Below are 23197 nucleotides of genomic sequence, written 5' to 3'. Positions count from 1 at the left end.
CTGAGTGGAGGCCTGTGACTAGTGGTGTGCCACAGGGATCAGTGCTGGGTCCATTGTTATTTGTCATCTATATCAATGATCTGGATAATATGGTAAATTGGATTAACAAATTTGCTGATGATACAAAGATTGGAGGTATAGTGGACAGTGAGGAAAGTTTTCAAAGCTTGCAGAGGGATTTGGACCAGCTGGAAAAATGGGCTGAAAAATGGCGGATGGAGTTTAATACAGACAAGTGTGAGGTATTGCACTTTGGAAGGACAAACCAAGGTAGAACATACAAGGTAAATGGTAGGGCACTGAGGAGTGCAATAGAACGGAAGGATCTGGGAATACAGATATAAAGTTCCCTAAAAGTGGCGTCACAGGTTGTAAAGAGAGCTTTTGGTACATTGGCCTTTATAAATCAAAATATTGAGTATAAGAGTTGGAGTGTTATGGTGAGGTTGTATAAGGCATTGGTGAGGCCAAATTTCGAGTATTGTGTACAGTTTTGGTCACCAAATTACAGGAAGGATATTAATAAGGTTGAAAGAGTGCAGAGAAGGTTTACAAGGATGTTGCCGGGACTTGAGAAACTGAGTTACAGAGAAAGGTTGAATAGGTTAAGACTTTATTCCCTGGAGCATAGAAGAATGAGGGGAGATTTGATAGAGGTGTATAAAATTATGATGGGTATAGATAGAATTATTGCAAGCAGGCTTTTTCCACTGAGGTTAGGGGAGAAAAAAAAACAGGATGTGGGTTAAGGGTGAAGGGTGAAAAGTTTAAAGGGAACATTGGGGGGGGCACTTCTTCACACAGAGAGTGGTGGGAGTGTGGAATGAGCTGCCAGATGAAGTGGTAAATGTGGGCTCACTTTTAACATTTAAGAAAAACTTGGATAGGTACATGGATGAGAGGTGTATGGAGGGATATGGTCCAGGTGCAGGTCAGTGGGACTAGGCAGAAAAATGGTTTGGCACAGCCAAGAAGGGCCAAAAAGCCTGTTTCTATGCTGTAATGTTCTATGGTTCTAAAAGTATTTGGCCATTTTGACTTCACTGACGATCTCTGACAACACGATCACTCATGAGCTCAGTAAACTCCTCCTCCTCCTCACATGTTTTAGGTGAAAGGTATGAAGGGGTGCCTGATCCTGCATTTCCAAATTTCTGTATGTGCGCCTTCAAAAACGGGTCAGACTCGGACTTATTACCTCTAGAATGCCCATGTAGTTGCCGTTATCAGGCCTGCCAAATATGTCACTGGAGCCTCGGATAGCCAGTCCCCTCTCGACCAAAATCTTCACATCTGCCACCACTCTTCTCAATACGTCAGTCCAGTAGACACACTCTGACTCAAACTGTTTTTGCAGTTCTGTATCTATTCTTCTGCTGTCAGATGCTAGTGTAACGTAGGTCAGTATCGTTTTCCTGTGGTGTTCGCTATTTTCATGCTCTCCTATGCGCTCAGCGGCATGCTTCCAGTCGCTAAAACCAGTTTTGAAGATGGACTGACAGTTAAAGGACGGTGGTCCTGTGCTAACGCTGGTGCTAGCGCTAGCTGTTGAACAAGTCTCCATTTGTCCATCGGTCTCAGACTGTGACAAGAGCGATGGTACTGCTACATCATGGAGAATAGGTTTAAAAAATTCTGTCAATTTCAATGTCTTTTTTAATGCTTCTTTCTCACGGTCCTCTTTTTCATGTTTTTTCTTTTCTGTGCTCCACTCTCGTATTTTTTTCTGTCCACCATGATGATAGCTACCTATTTTAGGCCCCTCTGCAGCTCTGGCTCCTGGGCTGCAGCCCGGCCTAGCCCTGTCTAAAGTCTGGCCCTGGCTGATGGACACAGCCTCAAAAAGGAGCGATTTTTGTAAATTTTGTTTTTTTTTTGTTATTTTGACTTCAAAGACATTCCAAGGTAATCAGGAAACTGTTGTCTAATGGTTCTGCATGTTAAACTACCTTTGTGACTTTCTTGGATCCTAACAAAGTTCTTGGATCTGCCTTCTCAGAATTGACATCACAGTCTTCAGAACACTTGCAGTTCCAATACAATCCAGGGTATGTGTGACTTCATGTAAGTTAACACCTAAAAGGGGTGCCTTCTAGCATCCCTGTATGCAGTGTTTTATGTTACAGGGTTTTTGTGTACACAGAACAAAATGTTTGTTTGCAAATAAGTAGGTACTTCAAAAGTAATAAGTACTTGGAATGCCATGGAAAAAGTGAGGGATACAAATGAAATTAAATTCTTCCTTTTAACTTGCTTTGAAAATTGAGAATAACTAGAAGTTTATACAGGAATGCAAGAAGACAAAATTAAATGGAGTTGACAGCACTGGTGGATTAACATCTGATATAAAATATGGTCGTCTTTTCTATGCTGTGATACATAGATTGCAAGTGTTTCTTCCCACTTCTTTTTGTATTGATAATTTTAAAACCTACTCCTCTTATTAATTTTCTTTTGGGCTGTGTCTATTAAAATAACCTTTGAGTTTGGGTGACCTTTGGGCATTGCAGTCTGCTGTATCATGTATAGTGAGTTTGTATAGTAACACACATCAAAGTTGCTGGTGAATGCAACTGTGTCCACCAGCAACTTTAATGTGTGTTGCTTGAATTTCCAGCATCTGCAGAATTCCTCGTGTTTACGAGTTTGTATAGTACTGGTATTTATTAAGTTGCAGTAACATTTCCCTGCCACTATATGGCAGAGGAGTACCATTAATATCATGATCTCTTTGGAAGTTTAATATTACTGGGACTCATGAGAAATTGAAAAAACGTGATAAGTTTGGTAACACCCTATTTCAGTCATGGTTTGTACTTAATTTTATTATTAATTTACAGGATGGGAGTATTGCTGACAAGTTCAGCATTACCATCCTTATTGCTCTTGAATAGATGATGGTGAATTGCTGTGAACTTTTGCTGAAAACATTCCCACATACTGCTGGGTGGGGTGGGAATAAAACAATGAAGGACCATAATGTCAAAGTAACAAGGAAATGTGGGGAAGTTATTATTATGCCTCCCTTTTTCACTCTTGGTGAAAGAGGGGATGCTCTATTTAGTCAAAACCCCTTCCTACGTACTGAGTCAGTAATCCATTGGACGACATGTTGCTGGGCTGCTGTGTTAGGTCGCATCAAATTGCACTATGTGATCCGTAGACATGTTAACAGCATTCTGAGTTTGAATTGCAGGAAGGTAATGAGGCTTGACAGCATTCCGAGCTTTCAGTGCCATGTTGAGTCATTATTGGAGCTCAACCAAACCTTAGCTACCCCTTTTACATGCAGCATCGTGACTGAGCTCAAAATTGTGCTGATTGTGTTGGCTACCACTTCTCTCATGGAAGATTTGGTCTTCAAGCTCTGCATAAAGTCCTGTCCCAAGTTTTTGCTGACTTCCTCCCAGCTCTCCAACATTAAATGCCCAGTCAATGACAGGATTGCCAATGCCTTGATTGATTGACCCTCAATCTCCTCATCTGACTTGATGACAGCAGGACTTAGGAATGGCTTTTCTCTTCTCAGAAATAGCATTTCCACTGTCCTTGGCTCCTGTGTTGGCTGTAAGAAAGAGGAAAGTCATTGACTGTTAATACACTGTAACTTGTGATGTGTTGCAATAGTTAAATTGCAAACTGTGGACGTGATACCCACAACAGGGCTAATTCTGTGAAGGGAAGCTTCAATCTTTGGGTCCTGATTGATAGAATTTGTGGTAGGTGTATGAGAGCAGTTGAATGAATGCAGAGGTGGCTTGTGATATGGTTGGTGGAATATGCACTTGAAAGTCTCATTTACTTTGATTATTTTTATGCAGTTGATTAACGGATTGTGGTAACACAGCTTGGTCCACAGAGTGGATTTCACACATTTACATCTACAGCTATCAGAGTGTTTCTTGTGGCTGTGCTGCTCTTCATAGAACAACTTCATTCCTGATTAAATTTCTTTCTTTTGAGTACACTGAATGTCCTTTTTGCTCTTGCAGTGAAGGCCTCATTCGGGATGTGATTCTACACCAGACTTCAGGCCGGATTCATAATAAGAATGTTTCCACTCATTTGATTGGTAGCATAAACAGAGGTATGTCTATGAGCCATTTCATACTCTTAGCAGTTATCAAATTAACAGAAGACATTGCTAGTTAATTAATTTTGCTTAGTTGCTAAACACAGTTATGTACAGATTAAACATGGTTATCCACTTCAGCATTCTTATGGGTATTAAATCTTAATAACTAGTCACTTGGCCAGGTAAATGGCCACATGTGATCTGGATGTTGTGTACAATATATAGCATATTTGAATTCAAAGATAGACCATTTTTCAGTATTTAACTCTACGTAGTGTGTATATACAATGTGCTTTCTTGGATAGGACCATTTTGTGTGCTCCAGCTGAGTATTAAAATACATTATTATCCCAGTGGCAACCCATTTTAATTCCACTTCCCATTCCGATATGTCCATCCATGGCCTCCTCCACCGTCGTGATAAGCCACACTTAGGTTGGAGGAACACCTTGTATTCCATTTGGGTAGCCTCTAACCTGATGGCACGAACATCGATTTCTCAAACTTCCAGTAATGCCTCCCCCCGCCTTTCAAATCTACTACTCAGCTTTTTTTCTCCAGTCCTGCTGAAGGGTCTCAGCCCGAAACGTTGACTGTTTTTTTTTATAGGTGCTGCCTGGCCTGCTGAATTCTTTCAGCATTTTGTGTGTGTTGCCTGGATTTCCAGCATCTGCAGATTTTCTCTTGTTGTGACATTATTATGGTTGTTTGATTCCAGGTATTCTGTTAGTGTATCATGATTTAAGCAATTCTGAAATTTTTGAACATTCAAGCAATCACTTTAATTCACCCTCCTGATGTACTAGTTAATGGCTAGAAAGTAATGACAAGTTCAAGCAACATTGTTAATTATGAGAGACGCTGTGAGAATTTTTCAGTGGCCACAAACAATATGTTTATATTTCAGTCTGTATGTTACTTTCAGAAGTTGAAGTACTACTGGCAATAAGGTTAACTTTATAAAATTTTCTTGCTGTTATGCTACCATTTTTAAGTAAGTCCCAATTTGCGACCTGAAACTATGCTGAATTATAGTATAGAAATGCATTGCAATCAGAATAATATTGAAAAATTGCTTAAGCAATTTCACAAACTTTCAGTTATTTGTTATTGCTCACTTTCAGCTTGTATATTTATTCAACTGTTCAATTAGGTATATGTCTTTTTTGCCACAGCAGCCATCAATATTATGTCTTCATGACTGTCTTAATATGTATTTATGTTCGGTTTAATATGAGCTATTCCCCAAGAAACATAACCGAATATTAATTGGCATATAAAAATGCAAGCATATTGGAAAAAGGACGTAGCATCCTTCACTGTTGATGAGTTGCACAATATAAGAATATCTGATATGAAAAATTATTTATGTCTGGGTCTGATAAACCAGAATCCTCTGGAACAGAGTATTGTGATTTTTTAATCTGTATTTATGGCTTTGAAATAGTTCATTCCTATTATATACCCACTAACTAGAAGCACGGTAATTAAGTATACCAGAAAGTTTTGCACTTAGCAAGGTCTCCTGTTGGTAATGAGATAAAGGATCACTTAAACAGACGTAGTGATGCTGGCTGAAAGATGAATGTTGGATAGTGTACTGGGAGAAATTTCTTCTTTTAGGCTTTGTACCTTCACCTAATTTTAAACCTAAACTTGAACAATTGTTAAACTCTTCTTTGGCTTCCAGCCGGATACAGGTGTTGATTATAACTGACGTTTTGATGACAAACTCTGCCATCTTCCTCAGGGATGATGCCTGGGCCTGTCTAATCTGGTGGTATTTAAATCCCTGTAGTCCATCCTGCTTGATTGGTTATTCTTCATCCAATCAGGTTTCTGCTCTCCCACCTTATTTACAATCGAATCCCAATTCTTACTTAGAGCGAGACTTTCATGTTTGTTAAAATTCTTTCCCTCTAGTTTTATTTCAATGGCTTCCTTTACCAGGCAGTCCCAAAAGACATTGACGCAGCACAGTAGTTTTGTGCTGTCGAAGTCAATCCTGAGGCTATTTTGAATGCAATGTTCTGCTACCACTGATTTCTCTAGGTAATCCAAATGGATACACCTCCTGTGCTCCTTGCTGTGGGTTTGCATCGTGCATCCCGTGTGGCCAATTATATGCTGCTCCACATTCACAAGCAATCCTGTAAACGCCAGCTGACCAGAGTCCCAGGTCATCTTTGATGGTATTTCTTCCAGATCCTGGCGATCCTTCCAGAAACCATGGAAATATAGGGAAGACAGGTGGTAGCAACTCCAGGCACTCCAACAGTTCTACGACCATCTGAACAGTATACATCCAAGCATCTAATTTACAATGGAGATAGAGAACGGTTGCCTCCCATTCCTGGACATTCTGAATGACAGAAACCAGACAGTAGCCTCAGACATGGCGTCTATCAGAAACCCACTCACAGGGACCTATACCTCAACAATAACAGCTACCATCACACCTCCCAATGTAGAGCGGTTCTTTCTACTTTTGATTAATGGTGGAAAGACTATTTCAGACCTGGAGAGAATCCCTGAAGAAATAAAATGATTACGCACAATGTTCTGATATAGAATGGCTACAAGGTGAAGGAAATCAATTAGGCCCTTGAAAGGGCTGACAGAAAAACCAGGAAACCTAGCAACAAAGAGGAATCTGTCGCTACTGCCTGTCATGCCCATCCATGGTTTCAGAAAGATTGCTAGGATCCTGAAGAAATGCTGGATTAATACCATTCACGAACCTGTAAGGAAGCTCAAATCACAGCTTATATGGGTCATAGATCAGTGGTCCCCAACCACCGGGCCGCGTGCTGGTGCCGGGCTGCAAAGCATGTGCTACCGGGCCACGAGGAAACGAGATGATTTGGCGATATGAGTCAGCTGCACCTTTCCTCATTCCCTGTCGCGCCCACTGTTGAGCTTGAACGCACATGCGGTCATTACCCGCGCGTCATCCATGTCAGCGCGGGAAGAAATCAACTCCTCGAGCTTGCAAATGACGGTGGGCTGAAAAGTATGTTTGACATAACCTCTCTGCCGGTATTCTGGATCAAAGTCAAGGCTAAATATCCTGAGATAGCCACGAAAGCACTGAAAACGTTGCTTCCATTTCCAACATATGTCTGCAATGAATGCAAAGAAAACTAAATTGCGGAATAGACTGGACATAAGGAACCCCCTTCGAGTATCGCTGTCTCCCATCACCCCTCGATAGTACCGTCTTGTTGCAGGAAAACAAGCCCAGGGCTCCCAGTGATTCAGCGATATTGGTGTGTTGCAATGATTTTGTATGTTCATTCGGGGAAAATAGGTGCTGTGTGTTTAATACCCAAACGTTACTTAAAATGTTATGATGCTATTGACTTATAAGTGACTTATTCAGTAATTGACTTATCACTATATTCATGGGAGGAAAATATGCGCTGTGTGTTTAATATTAAATTCGTTAGATAAACCCTTTTAGAAATGAAATTAAGTGTATTAGCCACTAAAAAGGGACTTATAGTTGACTGATCTTCAATATTCTAGTCGTGATTAACACCCCCCGAACAGAATCGCCAAAAACGATTTGTAGAAAAAAATTGGCACGTACACGCATGCGCACACAGGTGCCCGCGCAAGGCTTCATGGTAATTGTAGTCTTCTCGGGGTAAACACAACGTATTTGATGGTTACTCTTGTCCATTGGCAACCCTACCCTCCCCCGGTCGGCTGGTCCGCAAGAATATTGTCAATAATAAACTGGTCCGCGGTTCAAAAGAGGTTAGGGACCCCTGTCATAGATGACCTGGGACTCAGGTTGACTGACATTTACGGGATTCCCTGTGAATATAGAGCATATAGAGCAGCATATATCGGCTTGATGGTGGAAACCCGCGTCAAGGATCAAAGGAGGTGTATCTGTTTGGGTACCTGGAAAAATCGGCAGTAACAGAACACTGCATTCGCAATGGCCATAGGATTGATCTCGGCAGCACAAAACCACTGTGCTGCGCCTATGGATCTTGGGAACACCTGGTAAAGGAAGCCATTGAAATGAAACCAGAGGAAAAGACTTAATAAAGATGAAGGCCTTGCTCCATTGTATATTAGATGGGAGAGCGGAAAACTGATTGGATAAGGACTAACCAATCAGGAGGGATGGACTGGGGGGTATAAATACCACCAGACTAGACACATCCAGGTATCATCCCTGATGAAAATGGCAGAGTTTGTCATCGAAACCTTGGTTATAATTGATACCTGTACTTGGCCGGAAGCCTGAGAAGAGTTTATTCGTCATATAAGCCGAGAAAGCACTAGATTCTTTTTTTGACCAACCGTTTAATGTCTCTTTTTGTTATATTTCTATTTGAACAAAGTTTTGAAAGAATTACATAGGGAATTGTGAAAGGGGAAAAAGAAAAAAAGTTGAATGAAGCTAGATAGATACATTCAGAAAAGCACAGGGTTAAAACATATAATACTGGGAAAATACTTGTTTCATGCAAGGACTGATCTTCAAAGAAGTCTGAAATATTATACAAAACCAGCAGTATAAGATAGAGTTACCAAACTTTCTCAAAGGGTGAGTTAATTTGGGCCAAGTGAAGTTTACCTGTACAATCTTGTATAGAATATAAGGAAAATAAAGAACTCTACTTGTACTTGTTCTGACATCATGTTTCAGTAATAACTCTGCTGAAATTAATTACTACAATTTTAACTGTAAAAAAACTTTAAAATGGAGATCTTGATATTCCAGATAATTAGATGAGTATTACTTTAGGTGAGTTAGGATGAGAGAGGCATGTGTGAAATTTGTTTGGATTTCAGATGTTTGCTCCTCAGTTTAGATATACTGATTACGTCTCAGTTTATATGAATCTAATGTGAATTGCTCTTTACCAAAATCCACTGATTTCAAATTGAAATGGTAGATTTCCCACTGCTCTGATCAAGAGTCTGTTAGAGTCTCCAGCTTTCACACCAGGCTGCTCCTTAAAGGCTAATATATTTTGGTTTCCAAAGGTAGTATGGTGCTGCTGGCGCAGGTTGGTAGAGGAACTTTAACGTGTGGTTGTTGAGTGTAAGGCATGTTGTCTCTTGCTTCAGTGACGAGTGGATGATAGTTTGAGTGCAGTATACACAACTGCAAGCATCACCTGCACTCTGCAGCTTGATGACTGAGGTTTGGGTGATCTTGGTGCTGCAGGCAGTTGAACTGCTCTTTATCTCAGAGGACCTGTACTGGACCCATCATATAAATATAATTGCGAAGAAAGCACAACAGTGCCTATACTTCCTCAGGAGTCTGTGGAGATTCATCATGTCACCAAAACACTAGCAAAATTCTATAGATGTGTGGTGGAAAGTGTGCTGATTCTCTGCATTATGGCCTGGTATGGAAACACCAATGCCTTTGAGCAGAAAATCCTGCAAAAGGTAGTGGATTCAACCCGATATATCATGGGTAAAACCCTCCCAACCATTGAGCACATCTACATGAAATGTTGCCGTAGAAAAGCAGCATCCATCATCAAAGATCCTCACCAGCCAGGCCATGCTCTTTTCTCAATACTATCATCAGGTAGAAGGTACAGGAGCCTCAGGACTTGCACCGCCAGGTTCAAGAACAGTTACTACCCCTCAACCATCAGGCTCTTGAACAAACAGGGATAACTACACTCATTTATTTCATACTCGTTATTTATTGCTACTTGTTTATAATCTGCATTTGGACAATTTGTTTGCAGTTTTACAGTTCCTTTACCAAGTATGCCTGCTGTAAAAGAGTCTCAGGGTGATGTAGGGACATGTATATGTACTCATAATAAATTTTACTTTGGACTTTGATGATTAGCAGTCTTTGCACAAGAAGTTTTTTGGAGGCAAAGTGCAACTGTAACAAGAAAGACTGAGAGTGGTTTTGAGGAAAGGATGCAGCTTTATTTGATATTGGTCTGGAAAGAAGCCACCAATACCACCCTTCAAGATCACCAAATTCACTGGAAGGATAAATAACCCAACATTAGTGTCCTCTTCCCGGTAAACATTCCTCATGTTTAGCTCCGGGTGAACTCATTTGGGTACATGAAGGAGGCCTTGTCATTTGCAAGCTTGACACAGCTCTGTCAAGAGAAGAGATGACTGGGTAGATAGAGGAAATGATTCAAGGACAACATTTAAAAGGTTTTAAGACAGGTATATGGATAGGGATATTGGAGGAAAATGGGGCGAATATTCAAAACCACTAGTAAGACTTCTGGGCAATAAGTGTTTTTATTTATTGATTAATTAAATATTTTAATTTGAGGACACCTACTGTTATTTTCCTTTATCTCCTCAATTTTGGAAAAGAAGTTGCATTTGCATTTAACACTGAATAGTGTTGCTTTTTGTTCGTTATTGTTACACGTACCAATTCGCAGTGAAAAACTTATCTTTCATATTGTTCGTACAGATCAAATCATTGCACAGAGCATTGACCTAGAATAAGGTAAAACAATAACAATGCAGAATGAAGTGTAAAAGTTATTACAAAAGTGCAGTGCAGGTAAACAATGAAGTTCAAGGTCATTACAAGGTGTATTGTGAGACATCTTATTGTACAAGAGATCCATTCAAGGATTTGAAAACAGCAGGATAGAAGCCCTTGAGTTTGGTAGTACATGCTTTTAGGCTTTTGTATCTTCTGCTTGATGGGAGAAGGGAGAATGCCAAGAGGTGAGTGGGGTCTTTGATTTCGCTTTACTGAGGCATTCAGAAGTGTAGACAGAGTCCACGGAGGGGAGGCTGATTCCCATGATGTGCTGAGATGTGTCCACAACTCTCTGCAGTTTCCTGTGGTCAAGTGCAGAGCAGTTGCTGTACCAAACCATTATGTATCTAGACAAAAGGTTTCCTATGGTGCATTATGTATCCAGACAAAGGGTTCCCATGATAAGAGTCATGGGGGACATATTCCTTAAGCCTCCTGAGTAAGTGGAGGTACAGTATTGGTGTGCTTTATTGCTGTGATATCAATGTGGCTGAACCAGGACATGCTTCTAGTGATGTTCGTATCTAGGAATTTGAAGCTCCCAACCCTCTCAACCTTAACACTGTTGATATAAACAGGACCATCTGCACCTCAACCCCACTTCTGAAGTCAATGATCAACTCTTATGTTTTGTTGACATTGAGGGAAACATTGTTGTCATGGCTTCATGTCACTGAGCTCTCCTTCCTGTATTCTAAGTCATTGTTACTTGAGATGTGGCCCACTATGGTGGTATTGTCTGTATACTTGTAGATCGAGTTAGAGTAGAATCTGGCCATGTAGTCATGAGTGTACAGGGAGTAGGGTAGAGGACTGAGGATGCAACTTTGTGGAGCGCCTGTGTTTAGGATAATAGTGATGAAAATGTTGCTGCCTATTCTTACTGATTTGGGTCTGTTCACCAGGAAGTCAAGAATCCAGTTGCAGATGGAGATGTTCACTCCCAGCTTCCAGAGTTTGGTGATGAGTTTGCTTGGAATAACGGTATTGAATGCAGAGCTGTAGTCAATAAACAATAGTCTGACATAGATGTCTTTACTGTCCAGATGCTCCAGAGATGAGTTTAGGGCCAGAGAGATGGATTCCACTATTGACTTGTTTCAGAGGTAGGCAAATTGCAGTGGGTTGAGGTTCAAGAGAAACTTATTATCAAAGTACATATATATCACCATGTACAAACATGAGATTCACTTTCTTGGGGGCAATCGCTGTAAGTACAAGGAACACAATAGAATCAATGAAAGACTGCACCCAACAGGATTGGCAACTACTAATGTGCAAAAACAAAAGCAAACTGTGCAAATAATAAATAAGCAATAAATATCAACAAGATGAGATGAAGAATCCTTGAAAGGTTGTCTGAATTGATCTGTACCATGACCAGCCTCTCGAAGCACTTCAATTGGTTGATGTCAAAGCCACTGGATGATTATCATTAAGATACATTACATTATCTTTTTATTTCCTTGGGTACTGAGACGATAGTGGTCCCCCACCAGCTGATCTACACTGGATCTACGGACATCGCCATGGAAACCATCCAGGGCCAATAGTTTCCATGGGTTCACCTTCCAGAAGACTGATCTTATAGTCATAGTCATAGTCATACTTTATTGATCCCGGGGGAAATTGGTTTTTGTTACAGTTGCACCATAAATAATAAATAGTAATAGAACCATAAATAGTTAAATAGTAATATGTAAATTATGCCAGTAAATTATGAAATAAGTCCAGGATCAGCCTATTGGCTCAGGGTGTCTGACCCTCCAAGGGAGGAGTTGTAAAGTTTGATGACCACAGGCAGGAATGACTTCCTGTGACGCTCTATGTTGCACCTCAGTGGAATGAGTCTCTGGCTGAATGTACTCCTGTGCCCACCCAGTACATTATGTAGTGGATGGGAGACATTGACCAAGATGGCATGCAACTTAGACAGCATCCTCTTTTCAGACACCACCGTGAGAGAGTCCAGTTCCATCCCCACGACATCACTAGCCTTACGAATGAGTTTGTTGATTCTGTTGGTGTCTGCTACCCTCAGCCTGCTGCCCCAGCACACAACAGCAAACATGATAGCACTGGCCACCACAGACTCGTAGAACATCCTCAGCATCGTCCGGCAGATGTTGAAGGACCTCAATCTCCTCAGGAAATAGAGACGGCTCTGTCCCTTCTTGTAGACTGCCTCAGTGTTCTTTGACCAGTCCAGTTTATTGTCAATTCGTATCCCCAGGTATTTGTAATCCTCCACCATGTCCACACTGACCCCCTGGATGGAAACAGGGGTCACCAGTACCTTAGCTCTCCTCAGGTCTACCACCAGCTCCTTAGTCTTTTTCACATTAAACTGCAGATAATTCTGCTCACACCATGTGACAAAGTTTCCTACCGTAGCCCTGTACTCAGCCTCATCTCCCTTGCTGATGCATCCAACTATGGTAGAGTTGGATGTCTGTGAAAGTGGCAATAGATTCAGGTGCACAGGAAGCTCTCAGGATGGGTAGTGACATACCTGTTCCCTTCTGTTCAGTGGCATTTTTGATGTATGCTTTTTTCGGAATGAAATTTCAGCATCAATTTGGTGGGTAGTTTTTCATGTTTGACCCCATTGGGTGATTGGCTGTGTGACCTTGGCTTCATTAGAAGAGAGATCAAGTTAACCAGCAGGGCTGTAGCTGAGGCAGCAGAGAAAGGATCAGCATGGGTATGGACCATGTCCAGAGGGGCAGATAGTCAGACAATGTACACATATCTTGCAAACCCTTCAGTAGTTGCATAGACACCTGAAGAGCAGACTATCTATTGGATGGAAGTGACCAACAAATCTGATAGAGGCAGATGCCAAGTTTTTAAGCTCACCAGTGGGAGGTGGTGCTTTAGCACTGCTGGCCCACCACCTCGAGGGGGTCTTGATCATAAGCGGGCCGAAACTCCTGAAGACAGGTGGCAGATCAACTGATGATCCCACTGGTGATAGCACAGGACAGTTAACATCTTAGTCCATGTGTATTCTGTAACTCCATTATCTTTTTATTTCCTTGGGAACTGAGACGATAGTGGTCCCCCACCAGCCGATCTACATTGGATCTACGGACATTGCCATGGAAACCATCCAGGGCCAGTAGTTTCCATGGGTTCACCTTCCAGAAGACTGATCTTATGTCTATGAAAGTGGCAATAGATTCAGGTGCACAGGAAGCTCTCAGGATGGGTAGTGACATACCTGTTCCCTTCTGTTCAGTGGCATTTTTGATGTATGCTTTTTTCGGAATGAAATTTCAGCATCAATTTGGTGGGTAGTTTTTCATGTGTAAGGGGGTTTCGTCTTTTATGTTACTGCGGAGGCTAATTAAAATGGCTTCTTTGTTATGTTATAATCGGGAATGTTTCTTTGTTATATTAAACGCTGAGAAAGCTTTGCGCTAGCAGCTGGTTGTGGGTTAGGGGGTGATAAGAGGATGTTACGAACCAATTGGGATAGTTGTTATGACTTTGGTGTATCTGGAAGATTTATATGCGCGGGGTTTTGAGGGAGAAGGTGAGTGAGAGAGACAGAGAATGGACCAGGTGCTGAGAGTCCCCTCACGGGGTCGGACCCCGAGCGGGGCGTTCAGCGAGGAGGGGAGATGGAGACGGACTCGTGTGGAGCGTCTGGTCGACCACCATTGTTGGTCCCAGACGGCTGGTCGAGGTGGTCCAAGGGGTCGCAGGGTGAAGAAGGAGGATCCTGAGCTCCAACTGTTTATGCACGAAGAGATTGAACTTTGATAAGTGTGGCGCCTTTTATTTTCCTTTTATATTTTATTCTCTATTAATTATATAGTTCCAGTAATATCTATAAACTGTAAATCATTTAATCGTATCTGGTGTATTGTCTGTTATTTGGGCGGGGTGGGGTACATCACACAGCATCCGCACAAACTATTACCCAGTTTGGCGGGGCCGAGGGCTGTTGCCCTAGACGACAGCGAGCCGAGCGACCCTGAGGTTGGCCAGGGGGGCTACACATGTTTGTCCCTGATTTTGACCATGGGTGACTCTGACCCCATAGTTTAGACCATAAGTATTCAACTCATTGAATTTGGTAAAAAAAAACAACTCTTGAGTAAGATTGATCAGCATGGAGGCATCAGGGGAAAGCAATCTCCAAAGGAATCTACTTCTAACAAAATAGTTGCAGCACAGTCTAATCTTAACTAACACTTTGTTTGTTATAGAAAAGAGCACAAAACCACATGGTGACATTCACAATCCAGCTACAAGCACCTGTTAATTCACCCGCTTCGAGAGCGATACTGGTGACTTGAACTGAGCATCGCATAATTCATTGTGTTATCTCCCTCATCCTGGCCCCAAAGCAATGACAAGAGAAGCACTGCTACAAACAAATCAATATTAATGATCACAACAATCCCACAAATTTCTGTTGCCTTTAAGCTGAATATGATGTGCTATTGACTACTACCAACCACTGGGAACCACAAGGTGCCCACAGCAGGTGTGGCACTGTGTTCCATTTCACCCTGTAAGTTTGATTCTAATAAAAATGGAATAGAATATGCAGCTGTACTATATAATGCTTTTAGTGCTGCTAACTGGAGATGAATGAACAGGAAAATATGTTTCAAACAGGTCAATCCAATTTAGTTCTTAAATGTTCTGCAAAGAAATCATTTCATAATATTTTTCACAGAGATCAACTACTTTTGTACTGGTGTGTATTTCACCACTGGATTGAGATTCTTTTATTTGCTAACCTTGGGTTTCTTGCTTTGAGGAGGCACTGCGAATAAATTAACAGGTTATTTCTAAAGTAATAACTGAAGTCTATCTAATGTATATTTGCATTAGCAGGATTGCCTGAGACTGCTTGTATGTTTGTTGTGTAGGGACAAAGAATTGAAAGGGAATAATATTTTGAGGGATATTCAATTGAATAAATAAAAAAAACATTATTTTTTCTTTCTTTCCATAGGCTCTTGTGATGATGCATCCAAGTCTGGCTTATTTGCACTGTGCACATTGGATGGTAAAAATAATATTATTATACCTTTGTGTAATGTTCCTGTCAGGATTTTGTATGTTCCTGTCAGGATTAAAGACAAATTGAATAGGAATAAGGAACCTTGGTTCTCAAGGGATATTGCAACTCTGATAAAGAAGAAGAGGGAGTTGTATGAAATGTATAGGAAACAGGGGGTAAATCAGGTGCTTGAGGAGTATAAGAAGTGCAAGTAAATACTTAAGAAAGAAATCAGGAGGGCAAAAAGAAGACATGAGGTTGCCTTGGCAGTCAAAGTGAAGGATAATCCAAAGAGCTTTTACAAGTATATTAAGAGCAAAAGGATTGTAAGGGATAAAATTGGTCCACTTGAAGATCAGAGTGGTCGGCTTTGTGCGGAACCGAAGGAAATGGGGGAGATCTTAAATAAGGTTTTTTGCGTCTGTATTTACTAAGGAAGCTGGCATGAAATCTATGGAATTGAGGGAATCAAGTAGTGAGACCATGGAAACTGTACAGATTGAAAAAGAGGAGGTGCTTGCTGTCTTGAGGAAAATTAAAGTGGATAAATCCCCGGGACCTGACAGTGTTCCCTCGGACCTTGAAGGAGACTAGTGTTGAAATTGCGGGAGCCCTGGCAGAAATATTTAAAATGTCGCTGTCTACGGGTGAAGTGCTGGAGGATTGGAGAGTGGCTTATGTTGTTCCGTTGTTTAAAAAAGGATCGAAAAGTAATCCGGGAAATTATAGGCCGGTGAGCTTAACGTCAGTAGTAGGTAAGTTATTGGAGGGAGTACAAAGAGACAGAATCTACAAGCATTTGGATAGACAGGGGCTTATTAGGGAGAGTCAACATGGCTTTGTGCGTGGTAGGTCATGTTTGACCAATCTGTTGGAGTTTTTCGAGGAGGTTACCAGGAGAGTGGATGAAGGGAAGGCAGTGGATATTGTCTACATGGACTTCAGTAAGGCCTTTGACAAGGTCCCGCATGGGAGGTTAGTTAGGAAAATTCATTCGCTAGGTATACATGGAGAGGTGGTAAATTGGATTAGACATTGGCTCAATGGAAGAAGCCAGAGAGTGGTGGTAGAGAAGCAATTCTCTGAGTGGAGGCCTGTGACTAGTGGTGTGCCACAGGGATCAGTGCTGGGTCCATTGTTATTTGTCATCTATATCAATGATCTGGATGATAATGTGGTAAATTGGATCTGCAAGTTTGCTGATGATACAAAGATTGGAGGTGTAGTAGACAGTGAGGAAGGTTTTCAGAGCCTGCAGAGGGACTTGGACCAGCTGGAAGAATGGGCTGAAAAATGGCAGATGGAGTTTAATACTGACAAGTGTGAGGTATTGCACGTTGGAAGGACAAACCAACGTAGAACATACAGGGTTAATGGTAAGGCACTGAGGAGTGCAGTGGAACAGAGGGATCTGGGAATACAGATACAAAATTCCCTAAAAGTGTCGTCACCGGTAGATAGGGTCATAAAGAGAGCTTTTGGTACATTGGCCTTTATTAATCGAAGTATTGAGTATAAGAGCTGGAATGTTATGATGAGGTTGTATAAGGCATTGATGAGGCCGAATATGGAGGATTGTGTTCAGTTTTGGTCACCAAATTACCGGAAGGATATAAATAAGGTTGAAAGAGTGCAGAGAAGGTTTACAAGGATGTTGCTGGGATTTGAAAAACTCAGTTACAGAGAAAGGTTGAATAGGTTAGGACTTTATTCCCTGGAGCGTAGAAGAATGAGGGGAGATTTGATAGAGGTATATAAAATTATGATGGGTATAGATAGAGTGAATGCAAGCAGGCTTTTTCCACTGAGGCAAGGGGAGAAAAAAACCAGAGGACATGGGTTAAGGGTGAGGGGGGAAAGTTTAAAGGGAACATTAGCGGGGGCTTCTTCACACAGAGAGTGGTGGGAGTATGGAATGAGCTGCCAGACGAGGTGGTAAATGCGATTTCTTTTTTAACATTTAAGAATAAATTGGACAGATACATGGATGGGAGTGTATGGAGGGATATGGTCCGTGTGCAGGTCAGTGGGACTAGGCAGAAAATGGTTCGGCACAGCCAAGAAGGGCCAAAGGGCCTGTTTCTGTGCTGTAGTTTCGTTGGTTCTATGGTGTAACTCATTAATGACAAAATACTCAGAGTGGAATAAATAAATTTACATCTGAGTTGCGACGGATGAAAATGCACATATTTTAGAATTCTTTTGTGTGTACGATATTGAAACTAATTTGAGAAATTATTTTACTTATTTGGTTTGTCGTAGTTGAGCAAGTCTCTCACATATAGCTAGGGTGCCCGAGACTTCTGCACAGTACTGTATATTATGTCTTTCCAGTTACCAAATAACACCTAATAATACTGAGCTAATACAAAGCTAAGTACTCTTATTTATGTTTCCCTGTCCAGAATCAGAATCTGGTTTATTATCACCGGCATGTGTTGTGAAATTTGTTAACTAACGGCAGCAGTTCAATGCAACACATAATATAGAAGAAGAAAAAAAAAATCAATCAATCAATCAATTACAGTATATGTGTATTGAATAGATTAAAAATTGTGCAAAAATAGAAATAATACATATTTTAAAAATGAGGTAGTATTCATGGGTTCAATGTCCATTTAGTAATCAGTTGGCGGAGGGGAAGAAGCTGTTCCTGAATCGCTGAGTGTGTGCCTTAAGGCTTCTGTACCTCCCCTGAGAAAAGGGCGATTCCCTTTTCACATTCCTATTTTAACCAATATGCAATACCGTGCATATATATTAATAAAATATGTGTGTTTGTGCTTATGTATATATACATAAATACACACACACACACACACAGACACACAGACACACAGACACACACACACACACCCACCCCTAAGACATTTGCATAGTACTTTAAATACTTGGAGAGAATAACTGATGTGTTCTATATTTGGCTGAAAGTGAGTTTTCATGAAAAAGAATATTGTAAGTTCAGAAGGATTCTGATGAGCAGTGGTTAGACATTGATGCAAGGCATGGGGCGAATCGTAGAATGGTTGTGGATGTGGTCATGGTCAAAATCATTTATTAAGTTTTTAAAATTTAACTAGGTGTTGCTAACAATGTCAGCAATTATTACCTGCTGAGGAGCTGGTAGTGAATGATTTTCTTGGACCTCTACAGTCCTTCTGGTGAAGCTACTCACGTAATGCTGTTGTGTCCATATCGTATATAGTTCTATGATTCAGTTCTGTGACAATGAAGAAACGAAGTGTATTTTCAAGTCATGATATAACTTGCAGGAGCTTGTGCTGTTGGAAATGTTTCTATGTGACATCTGGCCTTGTTCTACTTAGCAGTATGGGTCACAGTTACAGATAGCACGGTTAGGATAACATAAGTGAGTAAGTGCAATGCATTTTGAAGATGCACACATGGCTGCCACTGCCTGTTTTGTTGAGGGACTAAATGTGGAACAAGTAATGCTAGTCGAGAGGCTGCTTTGTCGTTGATGGTATTGAAACTGCTTGAATACTATCCGAACTGTACTTATCCTGACAAGTGGGAAGAATTCCATTGCACTTTTTAGATACTTCTCAGTTAATGTGGAAAAAATTTGATTGTCAGGAAATGAATCACTCTCTGCAGGATATATACTCATTGATTTGCTCATTTATTTGGTTGGTCCAATTGAATTGTTTTTAAAAGTGATCCCAGTGTGTTAATGATGAATGACTCAGCAGTAATAATGCCACTTAAAATAATGAGTACATGATTAACTTGTCTTGTTGACAATTTAGTGGCACTATTGTAATGTGCTGGTCATCTGTCCAAGTCTGAGTGATGTCTGTGTGTGACTGCACAGAAGCATGGGTTATTTACAGTCATGGAGTGATACAATGGAGACAGGCCCTTCTGCCCAACTAGTCCATGCTGACCAAGATGCCCAAATTAGTCCCATTTACCTGTATTTGGCTCATATCCTTCTAAACCTTTCCTTTTCCATATAACTGTCTAGTTGTCTTTAAACGTTGTCATTGTACCTGCCTTCACCACTTCCTCTGACAGTTCATTCCATATATGTACCATACTCTTGTTTTTAAAAAAAAAAGTTGCTCCTCAAGCTTCTGTTAAGTCTTTCCCTTCTCACCTTAAACATTGATTCCTCAAACCTGGGAAAAAGACGGAGTGCATTCACATTATGTATGACCTTCATGATTTTACACACCTGTATAATATCACGTTTAGATCCTCTCTTCGACGGGAGTTCAGTGAAACCATCTCTCACTGCTCCCCATCTGTAATTTCTTCGGCTCTTCAACTTTTCGACCACACTTTGACTCAAACTCGCTATCACAGCCATATATCCTTTCTTGGAACGTGCCTCGGTCGCCAACTTACTCCAGTTGGCTTTAGGATTCGTTTCCAAGCCTCTCAATTTGGACCTTCTGAGGATCCCAGGTACTCACATTTTATTGACTCTGCCTCTCGCCGCTTCTCCCGTCAAGCTCTGAAGGCGACGCTCTCCGCCATGAGGAGGTACTTGGTGTCCCTATCCCAGACCCTTCCACACCTTCGGGACACTTTCTTCGCCGTCTGTAATGGTCCTACCCGTTATTTCATCCTCCGTCGGATTCACGCCTGCAATCGCCGTTTTTTTAACTTTGTCATGTTAGGAAAAGATCGCAAGATCCTACATCTACGGACTCCAGAGCCTGCCGGCCCCGACGCTAACAGGCGTGAACTTTCAATTGCGGCTCCTGCCATCGATCTCGGCGGCTCCAACACCTCAGGACATATTCAAAACCTGGGCTCCAGCAACGACCATGGACACATTCGAAGTGATTGCGCAACCACCAACTGCGACTCCAGCCTTGAACTCCAGGCCGGGTCTTTATGTGCTGCTGTTGTGACCCCCGTCTCCCCTTCCCCCACCAATACTCTGCAATCCCATCTCCTTCAGATCCCATCGTCAGCTCCTGGGCCCTCAGAGGCTCCATCTTCCTCTCACCCCAACCCTCCCCTCTCCACTGACACCCCCAGCCTCCCCCCTCCCCACTCTGATCCCAGCTCTCAAGATTCCAGCCTTGAACTCCAGGCCGGGTCTTTATGTGCTGCTGTTGTGACTCCCGTCTCCCCTTCCCCCACCACCACTCCGCAGCCCCGTCTTCCTCAGATCCCACCGTCAACTCCTGGGCCCTCAGAGGCTCCATCTTCCTCTCACCCCAACCCTCCCCTCTCCACTGACACCACCAGCCTCCCCCCTCCCCCCCTCTGATCCCAGCTCTCATCCGTGCCGGGTCTTTACCATCCCCTCCGACCTTCAACTGTCGGAGGCAGAACGCTCTGTTCTCAGTAAGGGCCTCACGTTTGTCCCCCTTCGCCCACACCTCAGCGAGTTCCGTGTTCGCCACGATGCGGAACTTTTCTTCCGCCGTCTCCGTCTCCGAGCCTACTTCTTCGGCAAGGACTCTTCCACCCCCACCGATGACCCCTTCTCCCGTCTTCATCCCTCCTCTTCTTCATGGACACCCCGTTCTGGTCTTCTGCCTGCTCTGGATCTCTTTATTGCTAACTGCCGACGGGACATCAACCGTCTCGACTTCACCGCACCTTGTCCCCATTCCAACCTCACTCCTTCGGAACGCTCTGCTCTCCACTCCCTCCGCACTAATCCTAACCTTATTATTAAACCCGCTGATAAGGGGGGTGCTGTTGTAGTCTGGCGTACTGACCTCTACCTTGCCGAGGCGCAGCGACAACTCGCGGATACCTCCTCTTATTTACCCCTCGATCGTGACCCCACTAAAGAGCACCAGGCCATTGTCTCCTACACCATCACCGACTTTATCCGCTCAGGGGATCTCCCATCCACTGCTACCAACCTTATAGTTCCCACACCCCGCACTTCCCGTTTCTACCTCCTACCCAAGATCCACAAACCTGCCTGTCCTGGCCGACCTATTGTCTCAGCTTGCTCCTGCCCCACCGAACTCGTTTCTGCATACCTCGACACTGTTTTATCACCCCTTGTTCAATCCCTTCCGACCTATGTTCGTGACACTTCTCACGCTCTTAAACTTTTCGATGATTTTAAGTTCCCTGGCCCCCACCGCTTTATTTTCACCATGGATGTCCAGTCCTTATATACTTCCATCCCCCATCAGGAAGGTCTCAAAGCTCTACGCTTCTTTTTGGATTCCAGACCTAATCAGTTCCCCTCTACCACCACTCTGCTCCGTCTAGCGGAATTAGTCCTTACTCTGAATAATTTCTCCTTTTGCTCCTCTCACTTCCTCCAAACTAAAGGTGTAGCTATGGGCACCCGTATGGGTCCTAGCTATGCCTGCCTTTTTGTTGGGTTTGTGGAACAATCTATGTTCCGTGCCTATTCTGGTATCTGTCCCCCACTTTTCCTTCGCTACATCGACGACTGCATTGGCGCTGCTTCCTGCACGCATGCAGAACTCGTTGACTTTATTAACTTTGCCTCCAACTTTCACCCTGCCCTCAAGTTTACCTGGTCCATTTCCGACACCTCCCTCCCCTTTCTAGATCTTTCTGTCTCTGTCTCTGGAGACAGCTTATCCACTGATGTCTACTATAAGCCTACTGACTCTCACAGCTATCTGGACTATTCCTCTTCTCACCCTGTCTCTTGCAAAAACGCCATCCCCTTCTCGCAATTCCTCCGTCTCTGCCGCATCTGCTCTCAGGATGAGGCTTTTCATTCTAGGACGAGGGAGATGTCTTCCTTTTTTAAAGAAAGGGGCTTCCCTTCCTCCACTATCAACTCTGCTCTTAAACGCATCTCCCCCATTTCACGTACATCTGCTCTCACTCCATCCTCCCACCACCCCACTAGGAATAGGGTTCCCCTGGTCCTCACCTACCACCCCACCAGCCTCCGGGTCCAACATATTATTCTCCGTAACTTCCGCCACCTCCAACGGGATCCCACCACTAAGCACATCTTTCCCTCCCCCCCTCTCTCTGCATTCTGCAGGGATCACTCCCTACACAACTCCCTTGTCCATTCGTCCCCCCCATCCCTCCCCACTGATCTCCCTCCTGGCACTTATCCATGTAAGCGGAACAAGTGCTACACATGCCCTTACACTTCCTCCCTTACCACCATTCAGGGCCCCAAACAGTCCTTCCAGGTGAGGCATCACTTCACCTGTGAGTCGACTGGGGTGATATATTGCGTCCGGTGCTCCCGATGTGGCCTTTTATATATTGGTGAGACCCGACGCAGACTGGGAGACAGCTTTGCTGAACATCTACGCTCTGTCCGCCAGAGAAAGCAGGATCTCCCAGTGGCTACACATTTTAATTCCACATCCCATTCCCATTCTGACATGTCTATCCACGGCCTCCTCTACTGTAAAGATGAAGCCACACTCAGGTTGGAGGAACAACACCTTATATTCCGTCTGGGTAGCCTCCAACCTGATGGCATGAACATCGACTTCTCTAACTTCTGCTAAGGCCCCACCTCCCCCTCGTACCCCATCTGTTACCCATTTTTATGCACACATTCTTTCTCTCACTCTCCTTTTTCTCCCTCTGTCCTTCTGAATATACCTCTTGCCCATCCTCTGGGTCA

General features: G+C 42.7%; 1 protein-coding gene across 5 annotated transcripts in view; it reads left to right on the top strand.

Moving 5' to 3' along the window:
- itfg2 (integrin alpha FG-GAP repeat containing 2) overlaps positions 1-23197 on the top strand; it is an 84644-nt gene that overhangs the window by 24410 nt on the left and 37037 nt on the right. For 4 of the 5 annotated variants that reach the window (XM_063059657.1, XM_063059655.1, XM_063059659.1 and 1 more), the window contains exons 7-8: positions 3993-4087; positions 15571-15624. In XM_063059657.1, the coding sequence (XP_062915727.1) occupies positions 3993-4087; positions 15571-15624 (149 nt within the window). The remainder of the gene's footprint in view (positions 1-3992; positions 4088-15570; positions 15625-23197) is intronic. The other variant, XM_063059656.1, reaches the window with a different exon arrangement.

This window comes from Mobula hypostoma, chromosome 9 (assembly GCF_963921235.1).
Source record: "Mobula hypostoma chromosome 9, sMobHyp1.1, whole genome shotgun sequence".
Lineage (NCBI taxonomy): Eukaryota > Metazoa > Chordata > Chondrichthyes > Myliobatiformes > Myliobatidae > Mobula > Mobula hypostoma.
This window is presented reverse-complemented; position numbering and strand designations above follow the sequence as displayed.